This window comes from Lycorma delicatula, chromosome 5, assembly GCF_047948215.1.
Source record: "Lycorma delicatula isolate Av1 chromosome 5, ASM4794821v1, whole genome shotgun sequence".
In the NCBI taxonomy this organism is placed as follows: Eukaryota; Metazoa; Arthropoda; class Insecta; order Hemiptera; family Fulgoridae; genus Lycorma; species Lycorma delicatula.
Window position 1 is genome coordinate 92,908,210 of NC_134459.1, and position 17,271 is coordinate 92,925,480.

Genomic DNA, 17,271 nt, shown 5'->3' on the forward strand with positions numbered 1-17,271 from the left:
TTTCTATAATTCAGTTCTACAGTTCTGAAAATTTAATTATACCAGATGGACTAGGAAAAATGGGAGATTTGAAATGCAGAGTGGCAGCCGTGTAAAGACGGCAGCACTTTATGACCATGCTGTTGAGACCTTGCCACTTAGTAACAATGGAACTGTGGACCGGTCTAAAACGTGCGTTTGCCGTGAAGGCGTATTAAAAAAAAACAGTGACAGTTCTCACTGTTGCTTACAAGGAATTTCATCTTTACTACAATTTAGGATGTTATGATCGTGTTCCATCTTGTCGAGCGGTCAAGAAAAGGGTTGAGGATTTTGAGGAGGTCAGTTATAAAGAAGAAACTTTTAGGAGCTCTACAAATTCAGTGAACCCCCAGAAAATATTAATGCTATTCAGGCTTCGTTCACAAGAAGGCCTTGAAGTTCTGCTCATAAACATGCATCAGTCTTGCGCCTCAGCCGAACAACCGTTCAACGAATCCTTTTATTTTTCTGTTTAGCCTGCGTAAGGAACCACCGTAAGGAATTAATTCAGAGGATGATTAAGAATGATATGCATGACTGTAAATGAATTGTAGTCTTGTACCGTCTCAGGTCGACCATTCCTCAGATGTGTGGTTAATTGAAACCCAACCACCAAATAACACCCGTAACCATGATCTAGTTATCAAATCCGTATAAAAGTAATTGCCTTTACTAGGATTTGCACCTCAGAACTCTCGACTTCGAAATCAGCTGATTTATGATGACGAGTTCACCACCAGACTAACCCGGTGGATTCAACGAATACTTCACCAGGAGTTAGTTTTATCCATACAAAGTGCATATTGTGCAGCAATTAAAACCGATGAACTATCTGGTTGTTTATTATGAAAGAGCGGGCATCAACAGCTACGTTCATTCACCCGGTGGAAATTGGTAGCATATGAAAAGATGCCATCCCTCACTGGGATTCGAACCCGGGACCTCCGCACGAAATGCCAAGTGGTACGCCAAGCGGCAATCCGATGGAAAAGAATGACTAACCTATTTCATTGAAAACTTTTGGTTGTTTGACGAATTTCCATTAATATGGAAATGAGCTTTAGTAGTTTTAATTTTCAATAATCAAACTTGCAAAAATATTTTTCTTAAAGTTGTTGACAGTTGTTTCAAAATTTTCTGAATTACCGGTGTCCACTTTGTTTTATTCTATTAAATTTTTTCAAATTCTTTTCTCAAAACCAGTAAATACCATGTAGGAAGATTTTACTTTTTTCAATCTCTCTATCACTATTATCTAAGTTCGTCTCCATTGTTTCTATGTTCCTTTAATTAAAATAATCACAAAACTATAATTCTCTCTGATATTTTTTCAGATTTCTTTTATGTTATTTATTTCCACATCGTATTTTATTATGTTATTATCGTTAAGGGTTGACGTCAGATAATTTATTAGCGTAAAAAAAGTTAAAAAATTGTGTGTGTGTGCGCGCTGTGAGTGTGGGTGGATATGTGTGTGCGCGCACATGTGCAAAGAAAAGTGGTTATTGTAAATAAAACAAAGAGAATTATGTACTATATTATGATTAAATAATGTTTTTTTTTCGTTTTTTTTTTCAGGTGATGCAATTTAAGTATAAGGTGCTTGTGAAGTGTAATGTCCATGTGATCGTGTGTGCGTATTAATACAAAATGAAGGAGGGCGACGGTGTTCCACGTCGTCCTTATCGACCGCGTTCATCAACATCCGACACAATTCCTTACGCTGATGCAGATTCACCGGTCAGTACGAATCATAAATCAGCTTCGTTGTCTCGTCCGCAAAGTTGCCGTTTACCTCTTCCTCCTCCACCACCGCCTCCACCTATTTTAACTGTATCTTCTAATTTTACTATCGATACCGAAGATACGACAAGTCTTAATAATATATTAGATGCATTAGAAGATCTCGATGATGCATCGGATTCTGAAAGTTCTTCTGATTCTGAAAAGGATGATGATATTTTAAGTCCTTTACCGGTCTTCAATAATTCAACTCTAAAGAAAACAATACCTGTTGTTAATGGCGTTTATCAATCTACACCTGCTGTTGTTAGCTGTATCAACAATAACAACATCTCAACAAATAAGGTGAGTTTTCGATATAATACATATTTTTTTTATATTTTTGTTTAAATTTGTAAAAAATTTCTTTTTCTTTTGATTCTTCTATAATTAAATGGGAATGCTAAATAATTAAAATATATTATGCTAGATTTATATACATACATATACGTGTGCAACAAAAGCCTATCTTTAACGAGATATAAAAGCGGGTTCAGGTTGGTCCAAAGGAAGAGCTTATTTCATTAACAAAGTTTAGGTAACTGCGTCCTTAGCGTGGATACAATAAATATCTAAATAAAAATGTATAGAAGTTTTTCGGAGAAAGTATCACTATTACCACTAATAAGGGAAAAGAATGGGTAGAGTTAAAGGGACGAGCTACAACAAAACGTGACAAGAAATTTTGTCCAAATAATTGTCTTAAGACTTCTCTCTAGGCAATAGGTGTTTATCTTGCCCATATTTCTTTAGAAAATAATTATATATTTACTCAAAATAAGAGTAAATTTGGGTTTACAGGTTACATATGTGCTCCAGTATGTAGGGTACGACTAAGATTTTTATGATTTTTTCTATGATTCTAAGATTTCTACGTCATCCATAAAATTTTTTTATGGATAAAACAATTCAACGAGACCCATACTGGGATAAAATATAGATTTAATAAAAAAAAAAAAAAAAAATAGTTGCTGTTTCTCAGTAACTACTGCGTCCAGTTATTTGTAATTTAATCCAACATAATAACAATGAATAGATCTTATTAAAATTTCCATAAGAAAAATTACGGTAGACTTTTATTGTCTTAATTTTGCAGTCTTATTTGCATAAGCATGTAAGTCTGAAATTCCTTGTAGTAATTATGTTGATGGAATGAAAACTGGAAGTCCCACCATTTTTTTTTAAACAGATGTCACTTTCCTGGGTCCCAAAAAATAAAACTTCAGCGTCATTAAAGGATGTTGACTAATGTATTTATAAAAATAATATTCTACTTATATTTCAACTAATATATTACGTAGTATTAAATTATCCGAACAAATTAGGTAACCGAGTAACTGCATTTTACAATCATTTTTAAAGTTGATTGTTAGCTGTTTGTTATTATTGAAATTAACAAAATTAATGATACTGTTATTAGCTATTTCATTATATTTTAAACTGGAACATCTACGATCAGTTTTTACAACAGCTTTTACTCGTAAATTATACCGCAGAATCCACGTTCCAGTTTAATAAACTGTACAATCTGTATATTTAATCCGATTTACTTTTGATTTACAATCGACGTACTTCGTTCGTTGATTTTAACAATCCTTGAAACAACTACTTGAAACAAAATTAATATAAAAATTAATAGAAAATTCTGATACGGACACCACAAAAAATATGATGCAACGTAGTGTCCACCACAATGAAATTGTGTATTGTCCACTTTATTAACGAATTGTTGGGTAATATCTCACTTTCAAATGAAATAATTTTAAATGAAGTGCAGAAAAAAAATGTGTATATGTAATTTAATAGGTGTACAAGGAAGTCATGTGGTGTCCACATCAGATTTTTTTATATGTAAGGTTTTTTTTTGTTCAACCTCAGGGACCACCGTTTGATATTGCTTCAGAGGATGAAATTAATGATTTGTAGCGTGTGTGAAAATGCCATTCCTGACCGGGATTCGAACCCGGGAAATTTTGATTATCCGTGATAATTGGAGTGGCAATTAATTTGGATAATAAAAATCTCAGTTTTTCATAAGCTTCTTTTTTTTTATGTAAGTTATATGATATATTAATTTTATTACATAAATAAATTTATAAACTTCATACGTTTCAGTACGGAATTACTATTTATGACTAGCGGGATGTTAAAATTAATAATTTATTAATTAAAATGAAAACAGAGCGACTACGAAAAAATTCCAAGTTACAGAATTTGTTTATTAAATCGTGTCAGAACATCTATGAAAGAAGTAAATAAATTTTAATATTAAAGGAAAGGAAGATTTGATTTCTGTCAGTCGGAATTTCTGGTTCGGAAAAACCTATAGAGATGAGTATGAAAAAATAATGAACTTATTTTTAAAGTATAAATAATTTGTCTTTTATGTTTATTTATTGTCAACCATATTATTTATAAAAATACCATGTATTTTCATTTTTACAGAGGTGTTATCTAAAATATGTACGTATATTTATTTAAAATCAATTTATTAAATATTATTTAAACATATTTACGAAGTTTTTGTTGTTATTTTAATAAATTATGTAGGCCTAAATATTTTAACTTAATTATTTTTCATAACAAAATTACATAAAAGAAATTCCAGAATTTAGACAATATATCTATTAAATAGTAGTACAAATGAAATAAAGAGCCTGAAGCGTTGCCTTATTTTACAATTAGGGTGAAAGGGACTTAAATATTATTTATTAGTAATGAATGTTAAAAGTAATGATTTCATGGTAATTATTAGCAATTGTTTAATTTGTTATTCTATTTCTGTAATTTAGATTTAAAATGAAGAGCATCATCTTCGGCTTACTTCATTCGCGTTACCTTATTTTATTTCGATTTACTGAAGCCTTTGTTTACTGGTGGAAAAATATAACATCAAGAAAATAAATTAACTGTTTCTCATGTATATCATGATTATTATTTCATTCTTACACCTGTTTATTCATTTCTAAAATCCAATTTTTCAAGGATTTTTATTTAATAAATTCTTTGATGAGGTTTATAAGGGTTTTATTTACTTATTGGAGACTACGGCATCAACCTTTTACAATTTTATGTCTTCAGACGTAACACTTATACATTGATATTTGCTTTGTAAATGTATAACTTTTCCTTAAAAATTGGTGCAACCGTTTTGAAATTTGAGAAATAAGACGGATTTATCATCTAAATACATTATCTTCCTTTTGGCGTACTAGGGTATTAAAGTAGTTTTAACAATAATAAAACATCAACGTCTACGGTGAATCAAGTATAATCGAAACATTTATTTTTTTATTTTTTAGAACAAAGATTCATTTTTTTATTGGATGTTAGAAATACTGGATGGGTGAAAATATATGTATAATGTCCATTATTGCACGATAATGTTACTTTTCTAAGTTTATTAACATTGCTACTTAGCTCTTCATATTCAAGTCCTGTTGAAACAGAGAACAGTTCAGCGTGTAGGCGTATTGTGCTTGCTAGGTCTGTCCTGTTCACATCCAATTACACTATATAACCTTGGATTTACGCGTACTCACTTGACAAACATCACAGTTAATAGAGAGTTTACTATAAATACCTAAGAGACACTCATTATTCTATAAAAAAATTTACTTCTTTCATATATTTTATTCGTTTTCATACAAAAAGTGGGTTACTCTAATATTTTTGAAATAATCACTGACTTTCTTTTTTGAATCGGCTTAATCTTTATGTAACCTACTGGCGGGTAGGTAATTAAAGATGGATTCAAATACAATGGCAGTTATTCCAGTATATCTGAATATACAGAAAATTAAAAATTAAATTCACGTTTGCCATGAGAAAAATTTCGGATTTTTTTTACTTTTATTTAAACTAATAGTTTCGAATTTACGTCATGATGAAATTTGCGCAAATTTAGTTATGTATGTATGAAGTATTGTATGTTTTTTTAGAAAAACAAAATAACGGTAATGAATGAAAATATTACGTTACTATTACCTAAGCCAGTGTAGCCCTAAATAACAAAATGTTTTAAAATGCGATTTTTTTGTTGTAAGAAAAATTCATTGTAAAGAAAACAGCCAAACTATCTATTAAACTATTGAGGTTTTTAATTGACAAATCCGGTATTTGTTTAATTATTCATATTTTTACTTAAAATCTGATACCTGATTACGTCTGTCAAATATTTTTTATTTGTGTATGATATTATACACAAATACAATATCAATAATAATAATATAATGTTACAGAAATACGTCTTTCCTTCCTTTCCACCTTTCCTTCCGAAAAATGTTATTTATACGACATTAGTGTTTTACTAACTAGGAGGATCCATGGTTAGTTTTTTAAAAAAAACTTGTTATAAAAGTGGGGATTTTAAGATGAATGTATAAAAACGTTTGTAAAAAAGGACTGCCAGTTTCGAAAACGCGCTGTTAAAAGTTCGGTGTATTTGTTCTAATAATATATTTATGTAATAATAATATTTGTTTATTTGCATAAGTTTAATGTCTGATGTAAATCATCGGTTGCTTTACAATAAAAAAGGATGGTTAGTCAGTTTTTTTGTTTGTCCTATGTGCTTACATTTTTATTTTAGTTGCTATTGGCGCAGAGTGGACCAATGGTGGTGCGCCAGGTGGCTGCGCTCGGCGATTCTCTCTCAGGCAACTCTCTCAGCCAAAAGCAGTCTCTTGTCAATTAATTTACAAATTATTTAATTAATTTCTAAGCGTCGATTATCTTTATTTATATTTTATATTTGGATTCTTATTCATGTGTTATTATTTATTCGTTTTATTAATAAAAGAAAGGGATTATTAGTTAATATTAACAAGTAAAAAAAAAGGATTCTTTATTTAGCGAAAGAGTCATTTGTGCGCATCCGGCCGGTACATCACGTGGTCCGCTCTGCATCAATAGCAACAGCTGGACTGACAACTAACACAACCTCAAACGAACACACACAAAACTAAACGATGAAGACGGCGTCCCCAAGCCACCAACTTCCTGTTACTATTGTAGCTAGTGTTAAACATTATATTTCTACTAAAAATGATTAAATTCCATATCTGCTCACTTCGTAAGCCTATTTTAAAAATAAAAACACCAAATCGATCACATAAATATTCTCTAAGCACTAATATTTCTTTTCTTAAAATATTTCTATAAAGTACTTAATATTCTCACAAACATGAGCAGTCGAACACGTCGAAGGTCCAAGGAGCAGAGCCCCCTTGCTGGAAGGTCGGGCTCGCTTCTCTCATCCGACCAGCTAGTAATATAATAGTAATGACATTGATCGTGAATGAGATTCAGGCAGTATGAATGTTTAAAAATGTTTCTTAGTAGTAATAAGTTACTAATATTATAACGATGTGTGTGGTGGAATTATATGAGCGAGTTTTATGATTTTAACTTACCATTTCAAAGGACCCGTTGACAGATACCGAAAAATAGATTTTTGTGAAGATAGGGTACTTTCCTCTTGAGTTTGTATCGCATTCGAATCTGGAACACCATTTTTTTATTTCTGGATCAGTGAATTTTAACTTTTTTAAAAATATTTTATTTCATATTGTATTCTATATCTCCATATTGTATTACAATATGTCCGTTTTATAATATGAAAATTTTAAAAAGTTTTACTGTTTAGTTTAATCAATCTACAATGGTTTTTTCTTATTTATAATTTGTTCATTAGTTAAGAAAATACGTAACGTTGTAATGGGAAACATCATTTTCAATTTTGTGATTTAGACAGGTTTAATTTGTATTCTGCATTAAAGCAACACGGAAGGAATCTTATTTCAAAATCAGACACATTTCCTAAATTTTAATAGTAAAAAATAAGTCTTACTGTTGTACAACCCAAAACAAAACATTATTCTACAAAATTTAATGGAATGGGTTTCTGTCAATGTTACGTTGGCGCCACATGAATTCGCATAAATAGGAGACCGGAGTAGATCTCGGTATGTCACTCTCTTTGCGATTCCGTATTTTCCCTGCTACCCATAAATTTATTCTGAATTTATATGTTTTCCGGTAATTGGATCTCAAAAGTTAACTGAGTGATTAACAGTATGATGTGTCAAATTGTAACCTTATAAATATGATATATCGTGGTAACTCCGCCAATAAGCAGAAATGATGTCGTCCTAGGTCAAATTCACTCCTATATAACACTTACTAATAAGTATAACGCAATTAATACTTAAAACGTGTAAGTATAACGTCTATTACCTTTGATCGCTGACCGCATACACGAAACATTGTTTTGGTTCACTGAAAATTCCCACAAACATCCGCTGCTGAATTTATACCATCTCCACATTATATTTGCGCCTTGGGAAAAGAGATTCGTCTGTTTCCACGTTCAAACCTTTCCACATATTATTACTGGCACAATGCACAATGCCATTTAACTAACTTGTCGCTTAACGAAAGATATTTCATGATCCTGTAGGCGAAACTAAAATTATGTAAAATCACTTTGGCTTGTAAAAAACGAACACCAAGTTATTATCTGGCACCTCACGCATTGCAGGTAACGAATAGTGACAAGTACAGCAAAAAGAGTACACGATTGAAATACTTGACTGCACCGACTAGTACAGAGCCTGCCATATAATTTGATAAGATAAGACAGGTTGAAATATAATTACTACTATGTCAGATAAGATAAACATTAGCAATTTAATATTGTATATTATTAGTTCATAAATAATTTACATAATATTAGTAATTAAAAAAATGGAAAATTAAGAAATGTATCCATTTTTTAAATAAGGCCACAAGCAAGTTTTATAACATAAATGCCTATTTTTTACATTAATTCTTAAATTCATAAATTATTATTGCATGTCGTTGTTAATTTATTAAAACTTGTACGGTTATGTGAAGTGAATTTAAGTTGTAACAGCTGGTATTTAGCTGTGGGACATATATCGATAATACAACCTATAATTTTCGATTTTATTTAATTACTGATGGAATAGGTCAACATTTCTTTCCCAGATAATATTTTCATTCAGTTGCAGTAATTATTGTGTTCAGTTAATTTCGGTTCATATGAATCTGTGTATAGCATCATTATGTACAAAGTGTTAAATAGTAATTTATTTTTGGTAAACTGGGTTTAAATATATTAGAAAGTATTTTTCTTTAAAAAAAAATCTGATGTGGACACCACATAACTTTCTTGCATGCCTTTTAAATTACATATGCACATTTTTTTAAACTAAAAGTACATAAAATTTTATTCCATTAATAACTTCTGAAAATTTTTAATTTTTTTTATTGTTATTGAATTATTTATTGTAATTTTTTTTACAATCAGAGATTAATATGAAGTGGGATCTGAGACTTCCCTTTGTAAGATCCAAATATTTCATTGATTAAGATTTTACTTGGCTGTAACTCTGGAACCAATGAAAAAAGTACCACTTATGATATATCGTTGAGAAGCTCTCAATGGGGGCTTATTACAGCAGTTAAGAAAAACTCAAAAATCCAATTTTTTTGGATTTTGGACACTTTTGGTCCAGTTGATTGCAATCAAAAGGAGAGATGCACAACTAGATGTTACAGTAGTCTTAAATCAAAATTTCAACGTCCTTCAGCTAGTCGTTTTTGAGTTATGCGAGATACATACGCACATATGTACAGACGTCAGTCTAAAATAGTCAAAATGGAAACAGAGATAGTCAAAATGGATATTTCTGTTGAAATCTGAAAATAGAAAGTTTTCGCAATCACAATACTTCCTTTACTTTGTACAAAGAAGTAAAAAGAAGTATCTAACAGCTTTTTTACCCAACAATGGTTGTTTTGTAACGTTAATGATAATTACTTAAATTATAGAATTAAGATTCGCCAAGACCTAATTTCTAATTGTAGTTTGTTAATAGACTGTAGAATTTTGTTTTAAAATCCAGATGTTTTTGAAGATCAGGAAGTTTAAAGTGATGTGTAACAGATATAGATTATTCCAGTTCTAGAATAAAGCTTTTTTAAATAAATTTTTAACAGATGTTTCACTCAAAGTAGATACACAACAGTGAAAGATCTTTTAATAATTTATTCTGTTTAAAAAAAAATTGCATAACAATCCTTTCTATATATTATTTTAGGTGAAGATTCTAATCGTTTAGTTAAACATGAGCCTTCAAGTTTGAAAACTTCAATCATACGTATTTATCCTTGTGGATAAAAAAGTAAAATTGTTTTATTTGAATAATATTTATATATAATTTTTTTTTCTAGTTGTATACATTTTTGTTATATCATCCAATTGCGTTTATATTAAGGTTCTTTTACAATTAATCTAAAGTTCAATTGTCTCAATTACTAGTTCGTTACCGGAAATGACAACTAAACAGTTCATTTCGGTCATCATCATTTATTGTACGATTATAAAAACGACTATGTGTTAGAGAAAAATTTTTTTTTCTTTAATTTAAAATTTTGAATAAATTTTTAAAAGATTTTCGTTTAGAACTTTATATTGATGTAGTTTATAATATATAAGCCTTGATGAGGAAATGTTTATTTTATAAAACCTGTTCAATGTTGTACAACATGTTAGAATAGCTTTCTAGGTCTTTATCAATTTATAAACATTTGTAAAGTTTCATATTATTGGATTACAACCTACAATAATTAAAAGAAATAATATTATCGAAGGCACGACATGATAAATGAAGAAAGTAGCATCGGTTTTATTTTACTAGTTATGCTACATGTTTACCTATGGATTTGTTTTTTCTTCAGATCAATCTTTTTAATATTCGTAAAAATTATTAAATTTCAAAATCCGTTAAACAGTAAGTGTATTACAATAAACTTACTAATCTTATAAATTTGGTTAAGGAAGAGGTTTCATGTTATTTTAATACTTTTAATATTTATTTATTTATTTTTTTTTTTGATGTTTTTAGGTGCATCGACTACTTTGGTCATTAGCCCCATCCCACTTCAAAAAAAAATAAAAAATAAAAAAAAGGGTTAAAAATTTCACATTTTCATGTGTCAAAAAAAAAAGATCAAAATTTTACTTTTCTTATAACTTCTGATCCAATAAAATTACTTTCTAGGCTTTCCTTTCGGCCATCCTTTTTTACGTTTCTCCATTCTTCTGACGGCCTCAACCTCTGATGACAGCGTATCTGAGGCCTCAGATATGGCATCCTTCCTCTATTTCGGATGCCAGTGACGTTCTTCGGCTGACGTCAGTTGATAAAACTTTCGCCGGCGCTGTTAGCATCTTTGCTAAAGAATCTAAATTAATGTGCGATGATGTCTCCGCGGCGGATGAGCCGGACTCTATCTCTACTGCAGTACTAGGTCCGGCTGAAATAGATGCTCTCACCGAAGCTGGTCTTTGCGCTTTGGGAGGCTCTATTGGTACAGGTTTTATTTCATCTGCGCCTGGTGCTTTTTCTATAATAACTTGCACCTCTGTTTCCGCAGATTCAGGTTTTCTTGTCACAATTTCTTTGGATTTGTGACTACACGACGGAGCGATCTGTTTCTCTTTGTCAGATAAATCAAGATTTTTAATTCTTACACAAGTTGGTGACTTTACAATCGCAGATTTAGCTGGTTTTTTAAACGGCGCTGGTGTGTCTCTCATGTCAACGGCGTCAGTCCGGGGATGAGCCTTCTCATCTTTACTTTGTTTTCTCTGATGAGTCGACTCAATCTTTGAATCAATGATTCTTTCAATCATCGTCGCAAGACTTGGTGCCATCGTGTTAAGCAACTGCTCCACATTAATTTTTGATGTGGAAGGGGCAGCCGCTGCTTCTGCATAAGAAGTCGATGGTCGTGGTGTACGCTTATTAACAATCTTCTCTGCTTCAGGATAGCTTACCTTCTGAAGCGTTTTAACTTCCTGAATTGCTGTTTCTAATTTATATGTAGGGCAGTTTCTTGAACGACAATTGTGATGCCCTTTACAGTTAACGCAGGTTGGAGGGTCTTTACATGGGTAACTCTCATGTGTTTTCTCTCCACATATACATATTTCCAGCGCTTCACATCTTGCTGGTGTGTGTCCGAATCGTTGACACTTAAAACATCTCATCGGCTGCGGGATGAAAGCTCGTACATCAAGCCGATGGATGCCAGCTCGTACCTTTTCAGGAAGATTCGGCCTATTAAATGTCAAAACATGCGAGGCCGAAGGAAGAATCTTACCATTTCTTCTCATAGTAAGTCTGCGACATTGAGTTACTCCCTGACTCGACATTTGTTGTACAATTTCTTCTTCTGTACAATTAAGAAGATCGCGACAAACAACAACTCCTCTGGATGAGTTCAGTGTGCTATGCGGTTGGACAGAAACCGCAAATTCACCGATCTTCTTCAACGCCAAAACTTTCTGGCTTTGCATGTCGTTGATGGTTTCGACATGCAATCCATTAAAAGTTTTACGAATTTCCTTGACAGTACCACCAGCACAATTTGTAACTTCTCTTGCGATAAGGAATGGACTAACTTTTTGAAAGTTTCCATTCTCCCTTGTAATAATTAAAAATCTTGGCTTTGGTGCGCTATAGCCAAATAGACTTTTCTTTAATTCTTTACTGATCCTATCAGCATCTTTCATTATCCTATCAGATTCTTTACTTTTTTTCCTCTTCGCTTGCGGCGAATCGGAGGTTTCTAAACGAGGGTGTTTACGTGCACCCTCTGCCACGTTTGAATGTTCAATGTTCATGAACAGTGGATCCCTTCTGTAGCAAGGCTAGCCGCCGGGGTACACCCCCACTCCAGGGCTACTAACCTTGGAGGTCCTATCCGGTACTCCGGTGGAACCGGCATATGTCCTGGCAGAGAGCGGATGCGCAGTCTCTGCACTGACTCCAGGCTCCTACTCACCGAAGCTTTCAGAGCTCCCATGCACCGACATACATGGGCACCATTGCTACATGCTTGCCATCGCAGGGGGCATGTGGACAACGGAAGGGTCTCCGTTACACCTGCAATAACATTGACCCTGGCCGCCACATCGCCAGCTCTAAGAGTGGTATGAATCCATTTCCAAAATCGTTTGTTATTCCATTTCCTGCAGGTAGCCAAAAATCCAGTCCGTTTAGTGACCTGAAGTTGGAACCAGGTCAAAATTAACAAGGCATAACCGAGGAATTTACTCGGAACCCCGTTAGCCAGCTATATGTGATGTACAAAGGTACAGCTGTTGCCGCCCTGGACGTGGAACATAGATGTTGTGTTCCGGACGTGGGGATTATCTACCTCAGGGCTTTAATATTTATTTATTTAGCTTATTGTTATCAATAGATTAACAGCATTGGTTTAATAATGTCATTGCGACCACATTTTGTTTGATATTGAGACGTATTTTATAAAGTTCTATTTCCATAAGCAATATGTCAATGATTTAAATATATTCTCTATTTTGTTGTTTATGAAGTAACAGACACATGATTTTGTAATGGAATTCTCTGTTCAGTTATAAAATTGATGAAAATTGGAAATTAAAATGTAAATATATTATGTAAAATTCATCGCTGTTACATAGTAATAGTTTTTTATTGCCCTTAAAATAGAATCAGCATATCAATCACGTCAGTGTATGGATTCCTGGTATGTATATATTTAATAGTGTTCTCAAAATATAAAATAAATCTGAATAATTATTTTAAACATATTGTACATTTGTTTAACTTATGAATATTTTTTATAATTGTAACGTCGGCATGAAAATGTATAAACATTTACTTAATGTAGATATTCTTTGTAACAACTTAGAATTAATTTTAATTCTTGCAAAAGTTATTGGGTACATAAAGCAATTATACTGAAAATTGTTAACTTATTAAAAACAAAAAAATCTACTAAAGTTTGAATGAAAAAAATTTGATGTGAGCATCACATGACTTCTATGTACGCTTATATACACATTTTTTTTTTTAAATGAAAAGTACATAAAATTTTATTTCATTAATAACTTCTGATATTTTTACGTAATTTTTCTTTATTATTATTATTTATCGTAAAACTTTTTAAAATCATAGGTTAATAATTATTAATAAATCAATATTTTTAAATTAAAAAAAAAGTTAAAAAAAGAGATGAGTCTGATTCGAACCTATGTGCCTTCCCCTTGTAAGATCAAAATATTTCATTAATTAAAATTTTATTTGGCTATAACTCTGGAACCAATGAAAATAAGTACCACTTATGATACATTGTTGAAAAACTCTTAATGAATGCTTATTACTGCAGTTAAGAAAAAGTGTAAAATCCAAACGTTTTGGATTCTGGGCTTTTTTAGACATTTTCGGTTCAGTCGATTGCAATAAAAAAAGGAGATGTACAACTAGATGTTACAACACTCCTAAATCCAAAATTTCAATATCATACGGCTAATCATTTTTGAGTTATGTGTACGTACATACGTACGTACAGACTGCAAAATAATTTTTTTGCAATAGGAGCATTTAGTAAATTTTATTGTTTTATTTTTTCATTGTTGAATTGTTATTTAAGAGATTCTGTAAACCACTTTCAAAACTACGTTTGAAAAATATGATAGCCGCAATTTTGGTTAATTTTAATTTTAATTTTTAGTTAAAAATTTGTCAATTTTTTTTCAATACCGTTTAAAATTATGTTTTATAACCCTACTCTTTCTATTTAAAATATTTGAGCTGCTAATTAGTAGATAAATACCGAAAAAGTTGTCGTTTTGAGGTAGGAGCAATTAAAAAATCTCATCTTTGTATGTCCAAGATTAAATAGTTAGTTAAAAGTTGCATATAATTATACTCATTCAGCATAAACTCGAAGGTTTGTCATATTTTATTAAAACTGTACATTAATTATTTTTATTTAACACAATTTCTATACTGTAAATGTATCTGTAAATGTTTATCTGTAAATGTATGTCTTTACACAATATTAATCTTCGTAGATTTTACTTTGGATGTTAATAATAAATTTATTTATATATCTAAAATACATATAATTTTTTTTTAATACACGAAAAATTGAAATAATTAACTTTTCCAAAACATTTTGGTCATTTAAATTGAAAAAAATAATTACATATAAAAATTTAAGAATATTTATTATTTCTTTTTGAAGATATTTATGTACTCTGTTAAGTGTACGTTTCACTCTAACCAGCGAACAGATTATAATCCCTACCACGGCACAATGAGATGAGGATGATATGTATGAAATATAAATGAGATGTAGCTTGTACAGACTCACGTCTACCATTCCTGAGACGTGTCGTTAATTAAACCCCAACCAACAAAGTATATCGCTGTCCACCGTCTATTATTTAAATATTTATAAAAGCAAGTAAGTTTTACTAGGATTTGAACCACAGAACATTCGAGTTCAAAAACTAACTATTAAACGATTGATTTAACTATTAAACGACGAGTAAATCACTAGAAAAACTCGGTGGACGTTTTTGATAATATAATATTGAAATTTATAAGTAAAATACTATTGCAATTTATTGATAAGTGAAAAAGAACACTATTCATGAATTCTCTCAAATCGTGGTTCTAGAGTTATTTTGCATTTATTAATATTTTAAGGTCACCTTAGTTTGTCTATGCAATTTAATAACCGCAACACAATTTAATGTAATATATTGTGGGTTTCAGAAAAAAATAATATTAATTTTCTTTTTTTTTTACTTACAAACCTTAATATCAATAACTAAATATTATTTTAATAATCTATTGAAATCCACGAATGAACTGTATTTTGTTGTTTTTCTTTTGTAGTAAAGGATATTCGATATTTTAAAATTCATATTATACTTTTTTTTTTTTGTTTTGTTTATTTATTGGAAAATATGATACTTTTCTGACGTTGTACATTTCATATCAAGTTGACAAGGCCGTAGGGCTATGATATATCATCACTAACTAATTCATCACTCTTTAGTCTACTATTGTTTTGTTATATAATTGTAATATATTCCACGTTCAATTTATGTATTTTTTACATATTCTTTTTGGGAAAATTTATTCGAGTAATAAATACATTTTACCTATAAATAATTCAATAAAATCCCTGCTACTCTTAATAAATCTTTATAATTATTGTATCCTTTATTTAACCAATCCCTCCATATCGTTATTCGGTTAAAATGTCAACCTATTTGTTTTTGTTTTACTATTCATTTCTAGTTAGCATTTTAACGAAAGTTAAGAGGTTCTACACAATAGAAACAAATAATTTAATCGATCTATGTACGGTTTTCATAAAATTAAATATTATTATTTTTTGTGGTTCTTTTTATTACACTCCCATCATTCGAATTGTGATAACTGTACTTCCGTCTATCACGTATTAGTTGGTGTTTTGTTATAAAGTACTTTTAAAAACTCTGCTACACACTTAAAATTATCCATTCCTAATTAATTTAAATAATATTTCGAGTAACGGAACATTATTAAATAGACTTATTAATTTTTTTACACAAAACAACGAGATATTAACATTGTGCAACAAGCAGACAATACTAGTTCGCTACTTTATCTACAACTCTTACAGGTCAACACAGGTAACAGTTTAAAAAAAAATTATTTATCTATGACATAATTTAATAATTTATTATAATGATTTAAACGATATTACACCATAATTTTATATTAATCCGCGATAAATAACAGAAAAATAGGGTGTAGGGTGCATAACAGAAATGACTAAAAACTCATATTAGAACAATTAAATTTAGCTATCTTTAATTTTCACCAACTGAAATTTTAATTTTCATTAATTTTGTTTTAACTTAATTTTCTTTAATTTTCATTAAATTAGCTATCTTTAACTTTCACTTAGCTATAAATGCACATCGCATTTCATTTTTCAACAGCATATACAACGTACGGTATTCACACATTTGTTCCAGTTAGGTTTTAACCATTAATTTTATAAAGTATATTTTATTAAAAATATTTTAATTACTGTAATAAGTTTTTTACTTTCTTGGTAATATAGCTCTAGAGTTATTCTCCAAGAAGGAAAGTAAGGTAACCGGTCAAAAACTGGGGTATGGGTTTTTTTTTAATTTCTCGATGTTTCATGACCCAGGGATCCCAAAAAACAAAAACAAAAAACTAAGGGTAAAGTACGGGTAATCTACGTACGTGTGCTGGCGTGTTTGAAACTTAATAACTTGTGACTGGATAAAGCGATTTCAAGGGATTTTTTACAGAACTTGTATTTGTATGTATGGGGCAATTTGATGGTAAAATTTTGACGTCTCCAGTGGTTGGATTAGTAATTTTTGGGATCATTTTCTCAAGGTTTTACAAACATAACCGCACTTAATATTAATTTTTTTTTAAATTTTAGTACAAAATTCTCCCTTCCCGGAAAATCTTTAAAATAAGAAGAAAAATCTTAAATCTTTTTATTTATTAATTATTTTTAACCGATTTTTTTTGTATGTGTCCCTAGATATAGTAATAAAACTGT

General features: G+C 30.6%; 1 protein-coding gene across 1 annotated transcript in view; it reads left to right on the forward strand.

Annotated features, from left to right (window-relative positions):
- Positions 1 to 17,271, forward strand: part of LOC142325706 (uncharacterized) — a 183,815-nt gene that overhangs the window by 124,615 nt on the left and 41,929 nt on the right. The window contains exon 2 of the mRNA XM_075367736.1: positions 1,600 to 2,109. Coding sequence (XP_075223851.1) covers positions 1,672 to 2,109 — 438 coding nt within the window. The 5' untranslated portion in view covers positions 1,600 to 1,671. The remainder of the gene's footprint in view (positions 1 to 1,599; positions 2,110 to 17,271) is intronic.